Source organism: Camellia sinensis, chromosome 5, assembly GCF_055761805.1.
Source record: "Camellia sinensis isolate YWXY chromosome 5, ASM5576180v1, whole genome shotgun sequence".
Taxonomy (NCBI): domain Eukaryota; kingdom Viridiplantae; phylum Streptophyta; class Magnoliopsida; order Ericales; family Theaceae; genus Camellia; species Camellia sinensis.
In genome coordinates, this window is record NC_138965.1 from 117257535 (window position 1) to 117280991 (window position 23457).

A 23457-nucleotide genomic window follows, 5' to 3' on the forward strand; every position below is an offset into this window, starting at 1 on the left:
GATTGTTCGTGATAGGAAAGCCAATAAGATATGGCTGTCATAGGAGAAATATGTTGAATAGGTGATTGAAAGGTTCAACATGAAATATGCCAAGCCAGTCAGCACACCACTGGCCAACCATTTCAAGGTGACAGCGTTTGTGTCCCACGACCAGCTCTGAAAGGAAAGAAATGGAGACAATCCCTTATTTTTCCGCAGTAGGGAGTTTGATGTATGCAATGGTGTGTAACCAACCAGATATAGCTCATGCAGTTGGCGTTATGAGCAGATTCCTCACCCAACCAGGAAAGGAGCATTGGAAGGCAGTCAAATGGATTCTTCGTTACTTAAAGGGAACTTTAAAGACGTGTCTATGTTTTGGGGGAGTTGAACCAATTTTAGAGGGTTTTACAGGTACCGATATGGCGGGTGATCTTGATGGTAGAAAGTCTACATCAGGATTTCTGTTCACTTTTGCAAGGGGAGCTGTTTCATGGCAGTCTAACTACAAAAGTGTGTTGCTTTATCTACAACAGAGACAGAGTATATTGCTGCTGCAGATGCTGGAAAGGAAATGTTGTGGTTAAAGTGGTTTCTCCAAGAATGGGGTCCATAATTGGAAGAGTACAAGGTACATTGTGATAGTCGGAGTGCAATTGATTTGAGCAAGAATTCCATGTACCATTCCCGCACAAAGCACATTGATATCCGATATCATTGGATATGAGAAGTGATGGAAAAGTAACTGATGAAGCTGGTGAAGATTCACACAGACAATGATCCTTTTAACATGATGACCAAGGTTGTCACTAGAGACAAACTAGAAGTTTGCAAGAATCTGTCGGGATGGACTTCAAGTAAGAAGTCAGTTATCCATATGGTCGTGGAGGGGGAAAATTGTTAACTCCAGCCCACATGGAGTAGTTGGAGGTTGGCTGATTGGCTCTTCAAGTCAAGAAGGAAGACGGAAGTTGGCAGTTGGCAGTTTGGTAACCCAATAACTCCCTTCACTTGACTTTGTTCCCTCTCTTTTATGTATAAATAGAGGCTGAGAGGAAGAGAAGAAAAACACACAGACAGAGGCATCAAACACAGAGTGTATAATCTGTGTAAGAGAGTGAGAGTGCTATAGAAAGAGTGAGGTGTGAGGGTTGTAAACTCTCTCTGGAAAAAATTCTATAGTGGATATCTCTCTCGTGGACGTAGGCAATTGCCGAACCACGTAAATCTCTTGTGTGATTGTGTGTATGATTGATTTCTGGGTGTGCCTTGATCCTAACACTTTATATTATGGAATGGCATGTTCTGGTCTTGGCGTGGAAAATGTCATTTGCAATATGAATGTCTTTTGAAGACAATAGCTACGCCAGGTATAACAAATTTGAGAGAGAGAGAGAGAGAGAGAGAGAGACCACTTACGTGCACACAGGAAACTCTATTATATTAGTCTGTTTCAATAGTGAATAACCATTTGATTTCAAAGAAATGAATTAGACTGAGGAGATTCTATCCGATGGATGACATTTCAGCCAATTTAATGTTTTAACTCTTTTTACTCTAGAGGGTCGTAAGAGATCTTCTTTTCCTTGGAAAGAGATGTGGGCTACAAAGGCCCATCCAACATTGCTTTCTTTGTGTGGTGTGCGATGTATGAAAGATACTTACTATTGATAATTCGATTAGAAGGCAAGAACATTTTAATTGGTGTTGCATATGTAAGCTTGATAGATGAGTCACTAAGCCACCTTATTTATTATGAAGTGGTGTGGTATTTATGGTCTTTGATCCTCATGTTTGGTGTGAAATGGATGTTCCCTCTGAGGGTGGGGGAGCTTCTTTGTTCATGGACAGGTCAAAGGAGCTTGAGTGAGAGGAGGAAGAAGACTTGGTGTTTGGTTCCTGTAGAATTAATGTGGTTAGTAAGGGAGGAACGGAATAGAAGAACTTTTGAAGGAAGGGAAGAGCTATTTTGAGCATCAAGACTAGAATATTGTCTTTTTTTGTATAGTTAATTTCAGTGATGGTCAATCCATCCTTGAACCAACTTTTTTACTTTGTAGAGGCCTTTGAATAGGCTTTATATGTATCGATGACATAGGGTCTTTTTTTGTATAATTAATTTCAGTGATGGTCAATCCATCCTTGAACCGACTTTTTTATTTTGTACAGGCCTTTGAATAGGCTTTATATGTATAGACGAGATAGGTATTCCTTTGCATACAGGTTGCACTCCCTTGGTGCCTCTCTAAATCTTTATTAATAATATTTCCTCACTTACCAAAATATATATATATATATATATATATAAATTATTAACATGACAAAGAAATATAAGGAAAAACACGAAGAGAATCATATGGGCACTTTTTCGATTTTTTTTTCTTTTTATAATTTCATATGCTTACTAATTTTCCAAAAAAATATGGCAAATTGGGGCATTACTATAAATGATTTGCCACCTCAGACCTTATTATACAGAAATCTAACAAGAAAACAAATACACGCTAAACTACATTTTCAGAATATGCAACTACAGAAAAATACATAAATTAATCACTCAGCCACAGAGGCAATGGGGGACTCCTTCAGCTACAATATACCTCCATGAAATTGTGAAACTGCATGAACATTCTAAACATGAGCATCACCAAAGTAACATTTCCCCTACACAAAATGGCAGGCCATACAAAGCAGTTTGGTAAGATATTTCAAAAGCTTAAACCAAATTGGATTCAAGTAAAGAAAACTCCTACCAGGATTGGTCGAAGTGTACATGGGGACAGCGAACAATCACTGGCTGGACAGGATATCCAGGGATAAATGCACCAAGTTGGAAAGAAATGAGAAGTATTCCATTGGCTGTTGTTCCCTCGGGAAATAAAAGCACATGAAGAAACCTATTGGAAGAAACCTTTCTCTGTATTCAGATCCTTGAAAGTACATTTCTGTATCAAATAGCTAATATATTGTATAGAAACACAGAAAACGAAGACACAATCAATAGAATTCAAACATTCTACCCCGATCAAGTCTCTTCCATGCCATCAACCATGATTTAGTGGCTGTCTTGTATATATGTAACTATGAACCATCAAATTTAGTTGCAATTTACCTATATATTCCATTTACAACATGTTTTTGCATGCTTCCCACACAAAAATAAAAATAAAAATAAAAATAAAAAAATAAAATAAAAATAAAATTATTGAGGAAGCATAGTGCTGCAAAATATACATCAGGATATGATATTGCAGTATTATTCTTGGACCATATCCAATGTCATAGATACATAGATAGATTAAAGTTGCAATGAGCAAAATGCTGCACTCAATATAAAGCACATTATTGCTTGAGCAAGGCCAAAATACTTCAGTGGCAGCAACAATTTTACAGTTAGACATACAAAATATATGGAAATGACTATGATCATAAATATGTAGATATATGTATGCTGCACAATTGCAAGTTGTTGTTTACTTCTGAGGCGAAGCACGCTTGATTCTCCCTTCTGGGGGTCCGATAAATAGATCAGTCTCTACGTCTGAAATCTCACTGCTTTCTGTGTATGGCACAACTTCTCTCTCTTCGTTTGATTCTTGTCGCGGTAATAAGCCATACTAGAAAAAATATATACACGTCTATAAGACTGATGCAGTTGCAAAATTTACACTTAATTTGTTTTGTCAAAAACTTCAAAAAACATTTTCTTATATTTAAATGCGACTCTAAAAAATGTGTTAGTGGTTTTGCCATACCATATGATCACAACCTTGGAATATAGTAAAACCGCAAATTATAAAGCAAACCAATTCGCATAATAATCCTAGAAGATATATTGCAATATAAAAATAAACATATCGTATAATTAAATCACATCGCGTTGCATGTAAAGTACAAACAACAAACAATCGAAATTTGGGTAATCACAAAATAATAAAGATCATATTTAGCATTAAACTAAAAAAAAAAAACTCAAGAACTATTTCAAAAAATAATAAGAAAGGTAACAACAATAGAAATAAAGCCCAAAAGGGGGAAAGAGAGAATCACCTTCTCACAGAGCTTTGCATTTTCAGCTGTTAGGACTTTCTCCTAAATTAAATTGAAGCCAAAAGACATACACCATCAGCAATTAGTGAGATAATTTAAGTAAAATGGTATTTACAAACTAAAGTCAAATTTTTAAATAATTATTTTATATTTTTAGGGTAAATGGTATTTACAAACTAATATAGAGCATGTTATCCATAAAATGGAAGTCTTATGGAATTTAGTAGCTTGACTATTTATGCATATTTGTTGGGTGCATATCCGACTAGAAATGTCATCGGACACATAATCAGCTCATACAAAGGTGGTATTTCAAAATTTTGAAGCAGTTGTAAAAAATGACTTTAGTGGAAAAACGTGCTACACTCAACCTAATATCACAAATTTTAATAGTTTACCTTTTCCTTAAGTTGATCAATCTGTTCCATGAAAGCCTCCATCTGAAGCACAGACAATAATCAAAGAAATTAGACTTCCAAGTAATTACAAAATTTTAGGAAATAATTACATTTTGTACTACATAATAATAACAACCTTTTTAGCCCGGACTCTGCTTACACTCCGCTCCAACTGTTGTTCAATTTGCTGCAGTTCTTCCATGGTGCATGACCCCAGATCCTCTCCCAAGAGTTTCCTAATACATATTTTCCAATTTCAGAGTTTAGAAGTGCTTCAAATTTAAAATTAAAAAAAAAAAGTTTATATGTTTAGTGTGCCAAACAAATTCGAACTAGCTAGGCCTTCCATCCAACCTTTTCGCAACTTCAAGAAGCTCTATCTGCTTTGCCATGTCTGCTGCCTCGTGCTTCAAATGCTGCCAGTCCGAATCAATAATTGCCAGAAAATTAAGTTAGTAAGGTTTTAATAGTTAACATAAGGTTTCATCTTCCGATAAAAAGAAAAAAAGAAGATTAATTGGTTCCCACAAGAGGATGGACAAAAAGGAGAGAGAGAGAGTTGCTTCATTAATAATGCTCTACCAAAGGGAGGATAGAACAAACGAACAAACACAACATGAAAACATTTGTTAGCTACAAAACAAATTGTTGGACAGTGGAAGCGTTACATAAAAAAAATGTTAGCGCACATAAGAATCAATGGAGATATATGGCTATAGAAATCGAGCAGAGCTCCTTTGAGAAATCAGAATAACTCTTGCTTCATATGACATTCTAGATACATATTTCAGAATCGCACTCTTAAAAGAACTTTTCATATTCGTATGCAATTTTATTAACTACTTTCATGCATTTTACTAACATCTAAATGTACCATAAAACTTTTAGAAGATTGTCGATTATTTTTTCCAACATAAAATCAGCTTTCCCCAGGGAAGGCAGCAAAAATGCCTTAATAGAATGACATCAGCCATGTGATTTGATGAATATGGAGCGACAAAATTAAGCTATATATATGTGTCTTAATATAAGTACTGAAGTTACATGAAGTAAAAATAGATGAATAAATAAATAAAATTATTCCAGTTAATTATCTAAAATTGTCGACAATTGTGAAGAGGAAGTTAGTATAATCACAGAGAGAGAGAGAGAGAGGGGGGGGGGGTATAACCTGCATGTTTTCTTCCACTGATGAGTTGTCAGTTTGAACAGCTTTTGTATGCCTCTGATAGCGCTGTATCGTCTCCTGCGTGCTGAGTAATTTCGAAATTGAACACAACACGAATGAAGTCACTCCATTGTCCCTTTTTACCCTCAATTATCAAATAACAAAAAGAATTAACTCAAAAGAGTCAAAACCATAAGGATGATAATAAAGATGAAAATAATATATATATATATATATATATATTTTTGATGAATATGCCGTTAAAGAAATGGCCAATGCAGCATAATGCCAATAACCAAGTCATTGAATTACTCAGTTTTTATGAATTTGAGAATGTTTCTTCAATCAAATTTGTCATGCCATTCGAAGTGTTATGCAAAAAATAAAAGGTTCCAATTAAAAAACAATAAACAGAAACAAATAATTACACTAAATACAAGATAAATGTGGTTTGGCAATGTGTCTAAGTCTACAAAGGGGAGGAGATCAAATCCACTATGCATAATAAAGATTACAGAAATTTGAATCTCACTTCTATCACTCTACAGTGCTGTCACAATCTCACACTAAACCCTAGCTGAAAAATACAATAACAATAAATATTGCAAAAACTTCAGGCCAAGCCTGTTGCACTTGGAATCCCACCTCCTTCAAAAAACCCCGTACAGTAAATTTAAGTGTATAGTAAAAATTCAAGGTACCTCACAACACAGTCTCTGTTATATTTCCTAAATAAAAATTTGAAGACAATCTGCAAAAACAGAAATGGAAAGATAATACAGTGAAGAATTTGACAACTGATTTTACATGCTGGCCTTTTAACCAAGGAATAGTTATAAACTGGACTTTCATGGATCATTAAAAGAAATTATTAAAGTTTCTGAAGCACGTTACAAAATAAGGTGACACTAAAGTTAGTAACTAGAAATAATGACAGATGATAAAAGTTGATGATTCTTCATTATTTTAGTCCCGTTTAGCAACAATTAAACTAATTTGCTTTAAATCAAGCCAAGAAGAAAACAGACAAATCTAGAACTTTATACGGAGTATGCCAATAGCTTTATATAATCATGTTTATGGTTAATTTGACTTTAATATCTTATTTTTTTGTATTTCACAAGGTATAATGGTGTTGGGCATATTAAGTAGTTTTTATTACTTAGCTGTACTTGTTAAAATTAATGCCATACATTGGATACTTTTGATACATTGCATTATTTGTATTCATGTATCTAATGTTAGATATATAATATTGGATAAATTGCCTAGATTATATTCATGTACCAAGTTTTTTAAGGTTGTTTAGGTTCATGGTTCTTGTTCATGTATCTTATTTATGACCCTCTCACTACAAGATCAATACAATAAAAAATAATAATTCCTCCTTGAGAAAATTCTTCTCAAAAGCTAACAAAAATGGTATCAGAGCTTGGTTGGGTCAAGAACAAGCTAGGTGTAGAGATCGGATAAGGGAAAACAATCCCGAAAAAGGACAACTACCATGGCGAATTCCAACAACCAAAATGTGCCTATTCCTGCCTTTGATGGTGAAAACTTTGATTTTGGTCTTTGAAAATGAGAACTATTTTTTATTTATATGGGTCTTTGGATCTAGTTGAAAATGGATTTGATGAACCCAAAGATGAGGAGCTTTGACAAATGCTCAAAAGGGACAACTGAAAGAACAAAGGTAGAACGATTCAAACTAACTAGGCCTAGCCTAGTTGGCCACCATGCCTTCCTTAGAACTTAGTCCCAAGGAGGTCATGAGTTCAATTCCCCTTAAGGGGGTTGAATTAAAGGAGTGCAAGCACTTAAGTGCTTTGCTGAGAGTGGAGAGATTTTCTCCCATAGGTGCTAATTTAACAATTAACAACTAACATTTGCTGATCAAAAAAAAAAAAAAAAGAAGAAGGATTCAAAGGCTCTCTTATTGATTCAACAAGGAGTTTCAAAAGCAATCTTTTCAAGGATTATCAATTCTACAAAAGCAAAAGAGGCATGGGATATTCTTCAAAAAGAGTATAGAGGCAACTTGAAGGTAAGAACTATCAAACTTCAATAATTACAAAGAGATTTTAAAAATTTAAAGATAAGAGATATGGAATTTTTGAAATATTTCTTTTCTAGAGTTATGATATTTGTGAATCAAATGAAAATTTATAGGGATGATATTTCTAATCAAAGAGTTCTTGAGAAAATTTTGATAAATTTGTTGAAAAAATATAATCCTATTATTGTTGTCATTGAGGAAACTAAAGATCTTACTAATTTGAGTATTGAAGAATTAATGGGTTCAATTAAAACATTTGAGCAAAGGTTGAGTAACCAATTTGAAAAGTCAATTGAAAGTGCTTTTCAATCCAAGCTCAATGTTGGTACTTCTAATTTCCAAGGAAGAGGAAGAGGAAGAGGAAGAAATACAAGAGGAAGGTATAATTCTCAAAGAAGGGAAAATGAAAAGTCCACTCACAAAAGTGTGGAATTTGTAACTGAAACAGTCATGTTGATAAAGATTGTTGGTTTCGAGGAAAGCCACAATGTTTCAATTGCAACAAATTTAGGCATGTCAAAAAGGATTGCCAAGTAAAGACCAATCAACAAGCCAATTTCTCTAAGGAGCAAGAAAGTGAAGGCCACATGTTCTATGCTTGTCATTCGGCATTGGAACAAAAGAATGATGCATGGTTTCTTGATAGTGGATGTAGTTATCACATGGCCATAGATGAGAGCATTTTTGTGAAGATGGATGCTTCCTTCAATTCTCAAGTAAAAATGGGGAATGACGGCTTAGTCCAAACAAAAAGAAATGGTACTATTGCCGTAGAGACCAAGATGGATACCAAATACATCTCCAATGTTTTCCTAGTTCCAAATTTGGAGCAAATTTGATAAGTGTTAAATAACTTATGGAGCATGGGTACTTTGTTCATTTTAAAGAAGACTCTTGCAAGATTTATGAAAAATGAAGAAGAAGTCAAGTTGTTACAAAAATCAAGATGAACAAGAATAGAAGTTTTCCTCTCATTTTTGATAAAACAAAAATGTGGCCTTGAAGATAGATTTGGTTGATAATTCATGGTTTTGGCACAGAAGATTTGGGCACTTGAATTTTCATAGCTTAAAGAATCTACAACAAAAGAATATCGTTTTAGCGTTGCCGCCTATTTTAGAAGTGCAACAAGTTTGTGAAGGTTGTGCTCTTGGAAAGCATCACTGGGAGTCATTTCCAAAGAAGAAAGCATGGAGAGCAAAAGAACCAATAGAACTTGTTCCTATGAAGCACATATACTCCAAAAAAGGTGTTGTATAAGTATCAGATACTTATTAGATATAGATACGAGTTCAATATGTCACGATACATATTGGATATGGCAAATAAGTATCCGATTTATTTTTTAAAATTTTGGATATAGGAGAGATACACGAAGGATACTTGAGAGATACGACAGGATACGTGAGGGATACACAAGGGATATGCCAAATAAGGATCCAAATTAATTTTTTTCTTATTTTTTATATTTTATATTTTAACACGCCAAATGAGTATCTAATTTTTTTTTTTCAATTTTTTTCTTATTTTATATTTATATTTTTTCAAAGGGCAATGCTCTCTCCTTGTTTCTTCCTCTCTACCTCTCTTCATATTCTATGGAGCTTATATTGTCATTATTTATTCCCTTGTGATAAACCAATTTCTACCTTGTTAGCTCTGCTATATAGGGCTATTCACTCATGTGTTAAAAAAATCACATCGTTTCTATTTTTTAATTTCTTTCTATTGTCGTTTTATTTTATTTTTAAATTTTAGATATTATGACTTAGTGCTATTGTTATTATTGCTTAATTTTGTTAGCTTATTGTTGTTCTTTAAATTTCTTTGAATATTTGATCGAATCCTCTGTTATTGTTTGTTGTTAATTCTTTGTCAGTATGCCTGGTTATTAATTGATTGCTCTTTGATGAAAATAAAATTCTCTTTTTGATATTAAGGAATTTAGTACTAAATATTTTATGAATGTACTCTTGCATTATGTTTTATTTTATAAATACTACATACTAAAAATTATTTTATATTTTTTTTTTACGAACATATCATCATCGCACCCGCATCATTCGTTTTTAAGTTTTGCCGTATCGTCATATCCATATCGTATCGTACTTGTATCTTGTATCCGTATCTGTATCCATGCTTCCTAGACTTGTTCATACAGATGTTGTTCTGCCCCATGGATACACCAACTTATGGAGGTAACAAGTACTTTATCATTTACTAGAATAACTTGGGTGTATTTTATGAGACAAGAGTGAAGTTTTCTCTATCTTAAAAAAATTCAAAGTCTTGTGGAAAGGCAAAGTAGTTACTTAATGAAAGTTTTGAAAAGAGGCAGAGAATACAACTCAAATGAATTTATGAAATTTTGTGAGGATATTGACATGAAAAGGAAACTTCCCATTGGGTACACTCCACAACAAAATAGAGTGGCAGAAAGGAAGAATAAAACCATAGTGGAGATGTCCAAATCTATGCTACATGAAAAGGATATACCCAAAACGTTTTGGGGCTGAGGCTGTGTATACGATGGTTTACTTGATAAATAGATGTCCTACAAAAGCTCTTGAAAACTAAACTCCATTTGAGGCTTGGAGTGGAATGAAGCCATCGGTGAATCACTTGAAGGTGTTTGGTTGCATTTGTTATGCTCATGTCCCAAAAGAAGCGAGGCATAAGTTTGATGACACTAGTAAAAAATGCATCTTTATGGGTTATAGCTCAAAATCTAAAGGCTATAGACTATATAGTTTGGACAAGAAGAAAGTGATTATTTCTACAGATGTTCTCTTTGGTGAGAATGCATCTTTTGATTGGAAATAAAAGAGCTCAAAATCTAAAGGCTATAGCCTATATAGTTTGGACAAGAAGAAAGTGATTATTTCTACAGATGTTCTCTTTGGTGAGAATGCATCTTTTGATTGGAAATAAAAGAAAGTTCAAAATCAAGGCATTATTTCCAATGAAAATTCAAAAAAGTCAACAAATTGAAGATGTTGAAGCATTTGAATCTCCACAAAGATTGTCACCCATTGCTAGTTCAAAATCTTCTCCAACTTTGAGTTCAAGTTCTTCATCTCAAAGCTCAACTCCAAGAAGAATGAGGAATGTAAATGATGTGTATGCAAGATGCAATTTATGCATTATTGAACTTGACAACTTTGAAGAGGCAATTAAAGATGAAGCATGGAAGAAAGCGATGGAAGATGAAATTCATGTATTTGAGAAGAACAAGACTTGGGAGTTAGTGGAGAAACGGGAAGAAAAAGAAATAATTGGTGTCAAGTGGATTTTCAAAACAAAGTTCAACTCGGATATGGCTCTATTCGAAAGAACAAAGCAAGACCGAAGATTAAGTTATGGACATCTTCACCAAAGTTGTACCAAGTAAGAAGTTTTGAGTGTCAACAATATGGCATTAAGGGGGATTGTAAAATTAATGCCATGCATTGGATACTTTGGATACATTGCATTCTTTGTATTCATGTCTCTAATGTTAGATACATAATATTAGATACATTATCTAGATTCTATTCATGTACCTAGTTCTTTGAAGGTTGTTTAGGTTTTTGATTCTTTGTTCATGTATCTTATTTATGACACTCTATATAAATTGTTGTAAGCCTATTGCCAAAGTAAATCAATACAATAAAAAATAATATTTGAACCTTGAGAAAATTCCTATCAAAAGATAACAGTACTATGATAATTTTAAACTTCACTACATAACTATAGTAGTTGCTCATAAGTTGTATTACATGTCAAATGTTGTTTTTAGTCTTATATAGTCTTTGTTATGTTTTGAACATTCTATTTATTAAAATAGTACATAGTTCCTTAGTCATAACCTTAGCAGAATTAAGAGAATCATGTAGCCTTAAAATCGAATTATAGAAAATTTGTGTAGACCTTTTGTCGGTTTGAGTGATATTTTGCAATCCTACTGGGGTAACTAGTAGGAAAGATGATGAGGAATTTATTGTTAAAAATTACAAAACACTTAATCAGGATTGGTGAGACATGAACATAGAATAACAACAAACAAGAATTGTAAATCACATACACAAGAACACGAGATTTATGTGATTCACAAAAAACTAAGGTTACGTACACGGTCACTATGGTTTGACTATGATATGAAAAGTTCCAAACAAGACACTGAGATAGCCGATTTGTTTCCTGATTTGTTTCTTGCCTACTAGCTTTGCTTCTTCAATCAATGGATAACACTTACTAGCCTCCAAGAATTTGATTTTGGATCATGGATACATTTCTTGACTTGTTTTAAAAAATGGTTTCGGCAAGACATTTGGGAGGTTTCAAAAAATTGGAGGGTGTTCAGAAAGTAATCTTGACTTTTTTTAGGGGTGTTCAGAAAGTAATCTTGACTTGTATATTGGCTTTGATACCAAATTTGTTAGGGGTGGCAGAAGATAAAAAACAAAAATGTATGGTAAATGATGCAAATATGTATGGAGATGTACAACTATAGGAGCAGTAGAAGACTCTTTCAATATAGGCTTGGAGCACAATCAAAATATTTTCTATGTTACTAATCTTTCCTCTCTTAGCTTATAATAATCACGTCACCATGTCCCTTATATAGGACTGCATAGAAGATTCTAGGTCACACCCCAAGATAACCATTTCATATTCCTATGCAAATATACTTAATATGACACATTTTTGTAAAAGACAAATTTACCACCCAACATAAAGAAGTCAAATTTTCAAACATAAATCATACCTAACCTTATCCATCTACTAGGTTTCAATTGAACCATTTAACACTAATTGGATTTTGTCTAGACTTTTCATCAACTACTATTATGAAAATTCTGAAACTTGCCCTTTCGCAATTCCAGCCAAATCTGACATTTATTCATCTTCAAGTCTTAGAAATTTTCTTCTATCTTTTATATAACCTAGGAAACTTTTCCATAACCATTACCCCATTATTACAATTTTGATAGTAGGCTGTCTTAAATTTAATCCAAGTTTTCTAAGGCTTTCCTATAGCAAAAACATTGCCAATTTTCATTTTTACCAACACTAAAAGATATTTATCGCTCCTTCTAATCACCCTTGATTTTCAATTAACTTAATTAACAAGTTTATTATACATTGAAAGCCAAGTAACTTAATCATTTTGATATCATTTGATAGACTATTGGAAAATCCCAATAAAGTACAACCTATTTGGAATGATTGCTATTGCTAATTTCCTAAGTGAATCTCCATTCCATCATTTGCCAAATTTTTTTCATTTTTTCATTTTTTTTTTATCAACAAAGAAAATGAACTTTATTGATGAATTGGTCATGCTAACAAATGCTCTAGTAACACTTGTTTAGCAACAATTAATGCAATATATATGTATCTAATAATGTCAATCAATTTTTCAAAACAAAATTAACAACTCTTAATTAAAATGTTAGAAATTCTTGTAGTTTTCAATATTACTCTTCTACTATGTAAAAATAAAACCCATGCCCTTACGATTTATTCTTAAAAAACCCAAAACCCTTTCATCCATAATTGAAGTATTCATCATCACTATAAATATATATAAAAAATCTAAGAAAGGGTAAATTTAATACTAATTTTTATTTATTTATTATTTCTACAATAAATACAAGTGATTGGGGAAATTTATCATCTAAGAAAGCATGTATGTGGATATATAACAGGACACGGACAAGTAGATACGTCAATTTTCAAAAAGTGTAGAACACGACATCTAATTTTATATATTTATTATATGTCATATATATGACTATTTCATTAAAGATAATAAAAATTACATCATAATAATTTTGGGGGCCGAATAAGACTATTATGTACGGAGGCCGAGTAACTTGAGGAAAGAAATCAAGTTATGTATTATACGGCTCTATCCCGGAGGGACAGAGGCCGAATAACCAAATCGGTTGAAGAATCAACTGTAGACCTGGCCGAGTACGAACAGTTAGCCAAATGAGGGATTATCCATTGGACGAAAGGTGGGCCCAACCATCAACATCAAGGATGACTATAAATAAGAAGAGCATCAGCTAACAGAGGGCATGTGAGAACAAGTTTAACTTAAGATATAAGCAACCAAGAGAGTATACACTGACTTATCCGTCGGAGTGCTAATTCCGGCACCCACAACCGGAGTGTTCATTCCTTTTCAGGTGATTAGCTGAGGATCTCAAGCGTCCTATTGGATCCAAAGAGTATTTCCAAACCATTTCTCCACAATTGGCGCCGTCTGTAGGAATACTCCAGCACATCTATGGCGGACGTGACAGAAGATCCTCCGGTAGTCGTTGACAACCTTACGGCACGAGTTGATACCACTCCAAGCAACATGCTTGGACCAAAAAACATTACCGCACGTAGAGCCTTGAACTTCGACTCAGTTGCCCAGACCTCACCCTCGACATCAGCACGTGAGACAATGCAAGCGATTATGGATCAGGCGAAGCAAAACGAACAGAGGTTGGAAAACATGATGGCTGAGAACGAGCGCCTTCGACAGGATTTGGCCTTGGAAGTGGCAAAATCCCAACAGGCCGCGCGCCCAGATCCGGGACAACTTCTGAGAAAGGATGGTCGACGACCTCGAATTCAGAGACAAGATAGTGGTAGTGATTCTAACTCGTCATCCCCAGAATCCAAAAAGAAGGAACGAGTCGAAGTCTCCAGTTTTTGCGAAGGGAGTCCGCGTGCACAGAATAAACGAAGAAGAAATGATTCAGACGAAGATGATCAACATGACCCCTTTGTGCGACGGATCGCAAAGGCAGTATTACCCAAAAAGTTCAAAGCTTCATCGTTCACCCTATATGATGGAAAATCGGACCCCACTGATCACATCTGTCATTATAAGCAAGCCATGATGCTACATGCAGACGATGAGACCCTCATGTGTCAAACATTTTCGACCAGTTTGGGACCATTGGCCGTCAGATGGTATTATAAATTAGAACCGGCATCGATTAAGAGCTTCTATCAACTCCAAAAATCCTTCAGGGCAAGGTTCATCACCAATGAGGTCCAGTCGAAGCAGGCCGATTCTCTCTGGGCAATGCAAATCCAACCAGGTGAAACGCTATATGCTTATTCGGTGCGCTATTAAGAATGCTTTAATCTCGTAGATGATGCCTGCAATGACTCCATGATAGTGCTTTGATAGTGCCCTCTGTAGCTCCTTGACCAGAAGGCCCCCCAAAACAATCTGGTCGCTAATGAAGAAAGTCGAGGAATATTGCAAAGTGGAGGATGACGCCCTGCGGGTTAAAGCCGGGCACAAGGACAACAAGACGACCCCATCTAAGATCATTCAGCTGATAAATTTTGTACCATCACGGAGCCCTGAACCACAGAATCGGGCTAAACGAGACAAAAGATGAGATTCGCGCCGATCAAATAACCAATGTTCACACTGGGCTAATGAACAACTTCGGATAGCAGACGCATCAGGTGTGCGGATAAGAAACATACCGAGTTGTCAGAGCCGATCAGCACGGTTATGCCTAAAGTTCAACATCTTTCGTTCTTCAAATGGCCACCCAAGATGGTGGGACCTCCTGACACGAGGAGACGGGATAGACAGTGCGAATATCACAAAGACCATGGTCATGATATCGACAGTTGTTATGCGTTAAAAGATCACCTTGAGGAGTTGGTACAAGACGGTCGCCTTAAGCAACACGTCCAAAAGAACAACTCAACCAAAATAGTTGCTTTACGGCAAGATTCACTCCCACTCGGCGTAATCCATATGATATATAGCTTGCCGACAGCATCCGTGATACATACAATTCAGTTGCATCCTAACCTCCAAAAGCAAATCACACCAGCGAAACGGCCCCATGAAGCTCCGAGTATTACTTTCGACGATTCTGACTTGGCCGGCGTAACGCTCCCCCACATTGATCCCTTGGTCATCTAGCTACGCGTAAACCGATTCACGGTTGAACGTGTTCTCATTGACCAGGGGAGCACTTCAAAAGTTATGTACTACAAGACCTTAGTCAAACTCGGTCTCACTGAGTCGGACCTGTCTCCAGCTCATTATCCGTTATTTGGCTTCAACGCTAATCCGGAATATCCGTTGGGCAAAATCACACTACCAATTCGGGCAGGCTCTCGGTCAGTGGATGTAGAATTTTTGGTTGTCAAGCTCCCTTCGTCGTATAATCTCATCATGGAACGAACTTGGCTGCATACCATGCAGGCCGTGCCAAGCACCTATCATCAACTACTTCGCTTTCCAACTGAACGCGACATTGAGCAAATTCGAGATTTCTAGAAATCGGCGCAAGCACGTTATCTTCTTGCCGCAAAAACACTAAGGGAGCTGGAAGTGAATTCAATTGAGGTGCCGGATTGAGAGAGCCTCGACGACGTTAGGCGGCTCCCAAGTGAAAAGGCAACCGGAGCCCTAGATCGGGTTGAAATTGATGGAAATGCTGACAAGTTCTTCATAAAGTTGATAGGTATGAGCTAATTTCCTTCTTACTCGGCAACCTTGATGTATTTGCACGGTCACCATATGAGATGCCAGGGGTGGATCCATCTGTGTCTCAACACCGCTTGAACGTTGATCCCAAATGTAAGCCGATTATCTAGAAAAGTCAACGGTCAGCCGCGGAGCACACTGCTGCCGTTGTTGAAGAAGTTGATCGGTTACTTGATGCCGGGGCAATCCGCGAAGTGACCTATCCTACATGGCTGTCAAATGCTGTGGTCGTAAAGAAGAAAAATGGAACTTGACGTGTTTGTGTGGATTTCACGAACCTAAACAAAGCTTGTCCCAAGGATTGCTTTTCCCTTCCCAAAATTGACCAACTCATCGATGCAACGGCACATCATCAACGTATGAGCTTCCTGGATGCATACAGAGGCTACCATCAAATTGCCATGCATCCGAAAAACCAAGACAAAACCGCATTCCTCACCCCCAGAGGAACCTATTACTATAAGGTTATACCTTTTGGGCTGAAGAATGCGGGGAAAACCTACCAAAGACTAGTCACTGCCATGTTCAAGGAGCAACCCGACCGTACTATGGAAATGTACATCGATGACATGGTGGTCAAGTCCAAAGAAGAGTGAACTCATCTAGCTGATCTAGAAGAGACATTTGGCATTCTTCGCAAATATAAAATGAAACTGAACGCTTCCAAATGTGCCTTCGGCATCAGATCCGGCAAATTCCTTGGCTACATTGTTAACCACCGCGGAATCGAAGCCAACCCGAGGCAAATCACAGCAATTCTAGAACTCGGCTCTCCTCGGTTGGTCAAAGAGGTTCAGAAGCTGATGGGAATGGCCGCCGCACTCAACAGATTCATCAATCGTTCCACAGATCGCTACCGACAATTCTATCATACTCTTCGGCAGGGAAAAGCTTTTGAATGGACCCTCGAGTGCGAAGCCGCCTTGGAAGGTTTGAAGACTTATCTCCGATCAGCTCCACTCTTTACAACATCTTCGGCAGGTGATCCGCTCATTTTATATCTGGCAGTCTCCGACCGGGCCGTACTGTTAAAGGAAGAACTAGGAGAGCAACGGCCAGTTTATTATGTGAGCAAAGCAATGGTTGACGCCGAAACACGTTACCTTCCGTTGGAAAAACTCGTCCTTGCTCTCGTCATGGCAGCAAGAAAACTGATGCATTACTTTCAGGGGCATACCATTGGGGTACTAACGGACTACCCCCTCCACTCAGTACTCCGTAGTGCAGAAGCATCAGGGCGCATTTCAAAATGGGCTCTCGAACTCGGCCAGTATGATATTCAATTTGTGCCCAGAACCTCAATCAATGGGCAAGTGCTCGCTGACTTTGTGGCCAAATTCACTCGATGTCTCGCCGACTTTAAGTCTGATCAAATTCAATCTAAGCCAAACTGGAGAATTTACGTTGGGAACATTTAGTAGTTGTATTGTGACGAATCATCCAACCAACGTGGCAGTGGGGCGGGCGTAGTGATCATGGCTCCCGACAGGGCAATAATTGAACATGCTGTCAAACTGGGCTTCGAAGCATAGAACAATGAAGCCGAATATGAAGCATTGTTAATCGACTTACGGAACACACATCTCCTTGGTGCTCGGCGTTTGCTTGGCTTCTGCGACTCTAAGCTAGTCATCAACCAATTGAATGGGGAAATACGCAGCCAAAAATGACCGTATGGCAGGTTACATGAAAACGGCGAATTCTTTGCTGGTGAAATTCGACCACCATGAATTAAATCAAATAACCCGGGATCAGAATATACATGCAGACGCCCTGGCTTGCTTAGCCTCCGCCATCAACTCAGAAATTAAGCGGACAATTGAAGTAGGATTTATCCCTGAGCCGAGCATTTCCCCCTCAGAGTCAATTAAAATCAATATCGTAGAATCAGAGCCAAGTTAGATGGACCCCATCACTGCATTTCTATCTTCCGAACAGCTCCCGACAGACAAGAAAGAAGCGCACAAACTACAAAACAAAGTCCTGAGATATTACTTAAATCCGCAAGGAAAGCTCTACAAAAAATCCCTTTCTAGCCCATACCTAGAATACGTTCATCCGAATAAAGTTGAAGAACTCTTAACCGAAATACACGAAGGTATTTGTGGTGCCCATTATGGTGGGCGTTCTTTGGCTCATCGAGCTGTAACACAGGGGTACTACTGGCCGACTATGAGAGCTGACACCGAGTGTTACGTCAAGAAATATGAACAGTCCCAGAAGTTCCCCTTTAACCCATTTGCCTGCCGAAGAGTTGAGCTCAATCACCAGTCCTTGGCCATTCGCTCAACGAGGGCTTGATATCATAGGGCCATTGCCACGGGCCCCAGGAAACAAGCGATTCTTGATTGTCGCAACAAATTATTTCACAAAATGGGTCGAAGTGAAGGCATTAACACATATCCGAGATACTGATGTTAGGCATTTTGTATGGAAAGATATCATAACACAATTCGGCATCCCAAGAGCACTCATTTCAAATAACGGCACCCAATTTGATTGTGGCATCTACCGAGAATTGTGCAGCACATATGGTATTCGGCCCTATTTCTCCACGTCGGCTTATCCACAGAGCAATGGTCAAGCCGAAGCCTCTAATAAAGCCATCTTGGACGGCATCAAGAAGAGGCTGGAGAAAGCCAAAGGCAGATGGGTCGAAGAATTGCCTAGTGTGTTGTGGGCTCATCGCACTACACCGAGGCGATCCACTAGGGAAACGCCGCTTGCTTTATGCTTCGGAACCCAGGCAATCATCCCCCTAGAAATCGGCCTCCCAACCTTGAAATTGAAAGTTTTTGATATGGGCTAAAATGACATGATGTTGGTCTTGGATTTGACTCTGATTGAAGAATGACGAGATCGTGCCCTTGCGTCCATGGCACGGTACCAGCAATAGCTTGCTAAGTCGTATAATCAACGTGTTCAGCTATGCTGCTATACACCAGGGGAACTGGTCCTCAAGAAAGTACTTCTAGCTACCAAGAATCCAACTGATGGAAAACTGGGTCCTAAGTGGGACGACCCCTATCAGATCGGTTTAATCGCGGGAACAAGGGCATATCGGCTCAAAGACATGCCTGGGAGAAGTATGCCACGTCCTTAGAATTCCACGCATTTGCGTAAATTTTATCATTAACCCGACATGTGGGGCATGATAACTTGTTTTGAGTGTTCGCCGTGTACAACTTTCACTTTTATAATGTAAGACTTCTTATCTCACTATATGAAATTTTAGTTCGAAGATAAAAGCCTCCGGATTCAGAGCGCCCTTCGTGGATTTCACGATTGGCCAAGTTAAAAGCCTCCGAATTCAAAGCCCCATTCGTGCAAGACACGATTGGGCTGAGTAAGCCTTCGGATTCGGAGCGCCCTTCGTGGATTTCACGATTGGCCAAGTTAAAAGCCTCCGAATTCGGAGCCCCATCCGTGCAAGGCACGATTGGGCCGAGTAAGTCTCCGGATTCAGAGTGCCCTTCGTGGATTTCACGATTGGCCAAGTTAAAAGCCTCTGAATTCGGAGCCCCATCTGTGTAAGACACGATTGGGCCAAGTAAACCTCCGGATTCGGAGCGCCCTTCGTGGATTTCACGATTGGCCAAGTTAAAAGCCTCCGAATTCGGAGCCCCATCCGTGCAAGACATGATTGGGCCGAGTAAGCCTCCGGGTTTGGAGCGCCCTTCGTGGATTTCACGATTGGCCCAGTTAAAAGCCTCCGAATTCGGAGTCCCATCCGTGCAAGACACGATTGGGCCGCGTAAGCCTCCAAATTCGAAGCGCCCTTCGTGGATTTCACGAATGGCCAAGTTAAAAGCCTCCAAATTTGGAGCCCCATCCGTGCAAGGCACGATTAGGCCAAGTAAGTTTTCGGATTCGGAGCGCCCTTCGTGGATTTCACGCTAAGTTAAAAACCTCCAAATTCGGAGCCCCATCTGTGTAAGACACGATTGGGCCGAGTAAGCCTCCGAATTCGGAGCTCCCTTTGTGGATTTCACGATTGGCCAAGTTAAAAGCCTCTGAATTTGGAGCCCCATCAATGAATGCCACTTTTGGGCCGAGTAATCCTCCGGATTCAGAGCGCCTTTCGTGGATTTCACGATTGGCCAAGATAAAAGCCTCCGAATTCGGCACACTTTTCATATATTATGATTGACAAGCATAAACGTAGTTGGCAAAAAAAATAGAAGATGATCATAACTGAATTTATAAACACAAATTGAAACAACATGCAAACATTTAAATTAATATGTTTCATTAAATTAATCAATAATACATAATTCGCTCCCAATCTACATTAGAGTGATACAATATGTTCAGTTTTATTCGGCATCCCCCTCGTCATCGCTCTTCTCGACTTCGAAAATCGAAAAGGGAAAATGATGACTCCGGTATAGTGGCGACGCCGAATCAACGCCTGCTGTCCGGAGAGCCTCTGCGGCCTGGAGAGCCTTGACCCACCCATGCTTAAATCCACGATTCTTGCATCAGCAGACCTCCTTGGCAAGGTTTTCCTTAGTCTCCTGTATCCTAACTTTTCGGCCCTCATGTAAGCCTTTTTCATAAGCCTTGGTCCTTACGACCTCTATTGCAAACATGCTTGCCGTCTCTCAATCGGCAATCCCATGACTTATAAGCCGTTGGGTCACCCTTTCCTCCACAATCGGGTTAGCTTGGCCGACCGATTGTGTCTCGGCAATTTTGACCTTTCTTAGTTCGCGCTCAGCCTTTTTCGCGCGAGCTTCTAAGCTTCAAATGCGTTCATCCTTCTGCTCTATCTCCCACCGCGCGACACGAAGACGCATGCTGATTTCATAGGCGGTATATAGCCCTTTCACCGCTCCATGGATGCCCTCCTGGAACACTTCGAAGTCGGGTCAACTGACCATCGACTGCTGGACTTCTGGTGGAAAAATTTGTCGAGCAAACTCGACTGCCACGTTCGGGTCATGCACAACTGAATCCGCTTCCGTTATCGGTTTGTTCCCCACAAAAACTGCAAAACTTAATGGGCGCGGTCCCGCACTGCTTTCTTCTCTCGAGCGTGGTACAGGGGAGCTGCCTCGTTGCTGTTTTTCCCTTCTGGGTGACCTACTTCGACAACACGGGGACTGGCATTTTTCACGTTCCCTCGACATCCTACTCCCCGTGCGCATAGACTCTCCACCTCGATTCATCTCTGCGTCCAACTCTGCGAGTGTTCTCCTTTCTCCTCTGCTGTTGAAAAATAACCTTCTAGACATCTAGTTCAAACTCACTACTCTTCTCCCTCTTGTGATCTGCCAAATTTGGACACCAATATGGACCCTAAACGAACGCAGCCCCCGCCCATCTTATTAATCGCGGGTGCAACGTTCCCTTCAATGCCTTGCGCCACAAACTGACGTGGATCAGCGGTCTAGTTCATTAATTCGGCGGTCGTGTTCATCAACTTGCTGGGGCAAGGGTAGATTCATCAATCTATTCGGCCTAAATATCAGAGCTCCTAGCCAAATATCCATTGTGCCCCAGCAAACTCCTGAACTACCGTTTTTAGGCAGCCTTGTTCAACTTGCTGGGGCAAGGGCTGATTCATCAATCTATTCGGCCTAAATATCAGAGCTCCTAGCCGAATATCCATTGTACCCCAGCAAACTCCTGAATTGCCATTTTTAGGCGGTCTTGTTCAACTTGCTGGGGCAAGGGCAGATTCATCAATCTATTTGACCTAAATATCAAAGCTCCTAGCCGAATTGTCATTGTGCCCCAGCAAACCCCTAAATTGCCGTTTTTAGGCATCTTGTTCAACTTGCTGGGCAATAGCAGATCTATCCATCTATTCGGCCTAAATATCAGAGCTCCTAGCCGAATTGCCATTATGCCCCAACAAACTCCTAAACTGCCGTTTTTAGGAGGTCATGTTCAACTTGCTGGAGCAAGGGTAGATCCATCAATCTATTCGGCCTAAATATCAGAGTTCCTAGCCGAATTGCCATTGTGCCCCAGCAAACTCCTGAACTGCCATTTTTAGGCGGTCTTGTTCAACTTGCTGGGGCGCAAGGGCAGACCCATCAATCTATTCGGCCTAAATACCAGAGCTCCTAGCCAAATTGCCATTGTGCCCCAGCAAACCCCTGAACTGCCGTTTTTAGGCGGTCTTGTTCAACTTGCTGGGGCAAGGGCATATTCACTAATATATTTAGCTAAGTTGCAATGCTATACAATTATTTGTGCCTTGGATTAATTCAGTAAGTTGCAGTGCTATACAGTTATTTTTTGCGCTGGATTAATTCAATAGTTTGTTCCATTCATTTCATGATTTTACATCTTACTTAGCCGTTAACAAGCACATGCATCAGGCAAAAGTAATTTTCATTCATAAACTGAGCATAAACAGAAGTCATTTTACAAATGAAAACTACCCTACGTCAGCTTCTCACAAAAATGAACAATCAAAAACCTAATAACTCTAACAAAACCTACATACACACAATACCAAAAATAAAATGAAAAATACTTGACTCTAGGTCAGTCTTTGGGGTCAGACTCCAGTGGCTCAATGTCTACCTGCTCGTACGGAATCGGCTACTTCAATACCACGTTAGTGGCAGCCAAGGCTTTGAGCTAGCCGTGTTTGAACCCCTTGTTTTGGAACTTCGACACTTCTTTTACGTAGTCCACCAAGGCCGCATCCTTGCCAGCCTGGAATGACTTGGAAATCTTGGACTCGGCGTTTGCCATCGCCCTCTTCGACTCTTCCAAGTTGGCCCCCAGCTTGGCAATTGTCTCGTTGGCCAATTTGAGCGCTTCTTCGTTGGCCTTCGCCCTTTCCTCGACGGCCACTCTCAGTTCGTCAACAGTCTTGGCCTTATCTGCTTCGGCATCAGCTCTAGCTCTCTTTGTCGTCGCTTTCATGGCCTCAGACTCGGCTCGGAGAAAGGCCTCTGCTACCTTCACCATCTTGTTTTCCAACTCGGCTGGAAGAAAGCCAATCTGTTCGACAGCGTCATATTGGCGACGGCCAATTTCAACTATCTTTCCCGCCGCCTACAAAACAAGAGATCAATAAGCCAATATAGAAACTTTTCTTTTGGTTAACCTTGCAACATTATAAAGGATCGTGTACCAATATCATCGATTGAGCGGCTAATGCGATGGCCAGCAGATCTGCCTCTGCCCTAAAAGTTGCTCTGTCAATCGGCAAAGAAATAGAGGAGGCCAAGCTCAAGGCCACAGCTAGGTCTCTTAAAGTCGATGCATCAAAGGCAACCGGCTTGTTTTTTATCCTTGGTTGTATTATAAATGGCACAACCAAGTCCGATTC

General features: G+C 38.9%; 1 protein-coding gene across 12 annotated transcripts in view; it reads right to left on the reverse strand.

The window, feature by feature from the left end:
- LOC114271213 (MADS-box protein SOC1) overlaps nucleotides 1-23457 on the reverse strand; it is an 88325-nt gene that overhangs the window by 51439 nt on the left and 13429 nt on the right. For 7 of the 12 annotated variants that reach the window (XR_014330054.1, XM_082869648.1, XM_082869647.1 and 4 more), the window contains exons 3-9: nucleotides 5599-5740; nucleotides 4782-4843; nucleotides 4564-4663; nucleotides 4428-4469; nucleotides 4030-4071; nucleotides 2733-2876; nucleotides 2580-2597 (exon numbers count right to left, since the gene is read on the reverse strand). Coding sequence is in view for 11 of the 12 variants with exons in the window: in XM_082869648.1 (XP_082725774.1) it covers nucleotides 2580-2597; nucleotides 2733-2876; nucleotides 4030-4071; nucleotides 4428-4469; nucleotides 4564-4663; nucleotides 4782-4843; nucleotides 5599-5740 (550 nt within the window). In the remaining variant the exon portion in view is untranslated. The remainder of the gene's footprint in view (nucleotides 1-2579; nucleotides 2598-2732; nucleotides 2877-4029; nucleotides 4072-4427; nucleotides 4470-4563; nucleotides 4664-4781; nucleotides 4844-5598; nucleotides 5741-23457) is intronic. The other 5 variants (XM_082869650.1, XM_082869646.1, XM_082869651.1 and 2 more) reach the window with 4 other exon arrangements.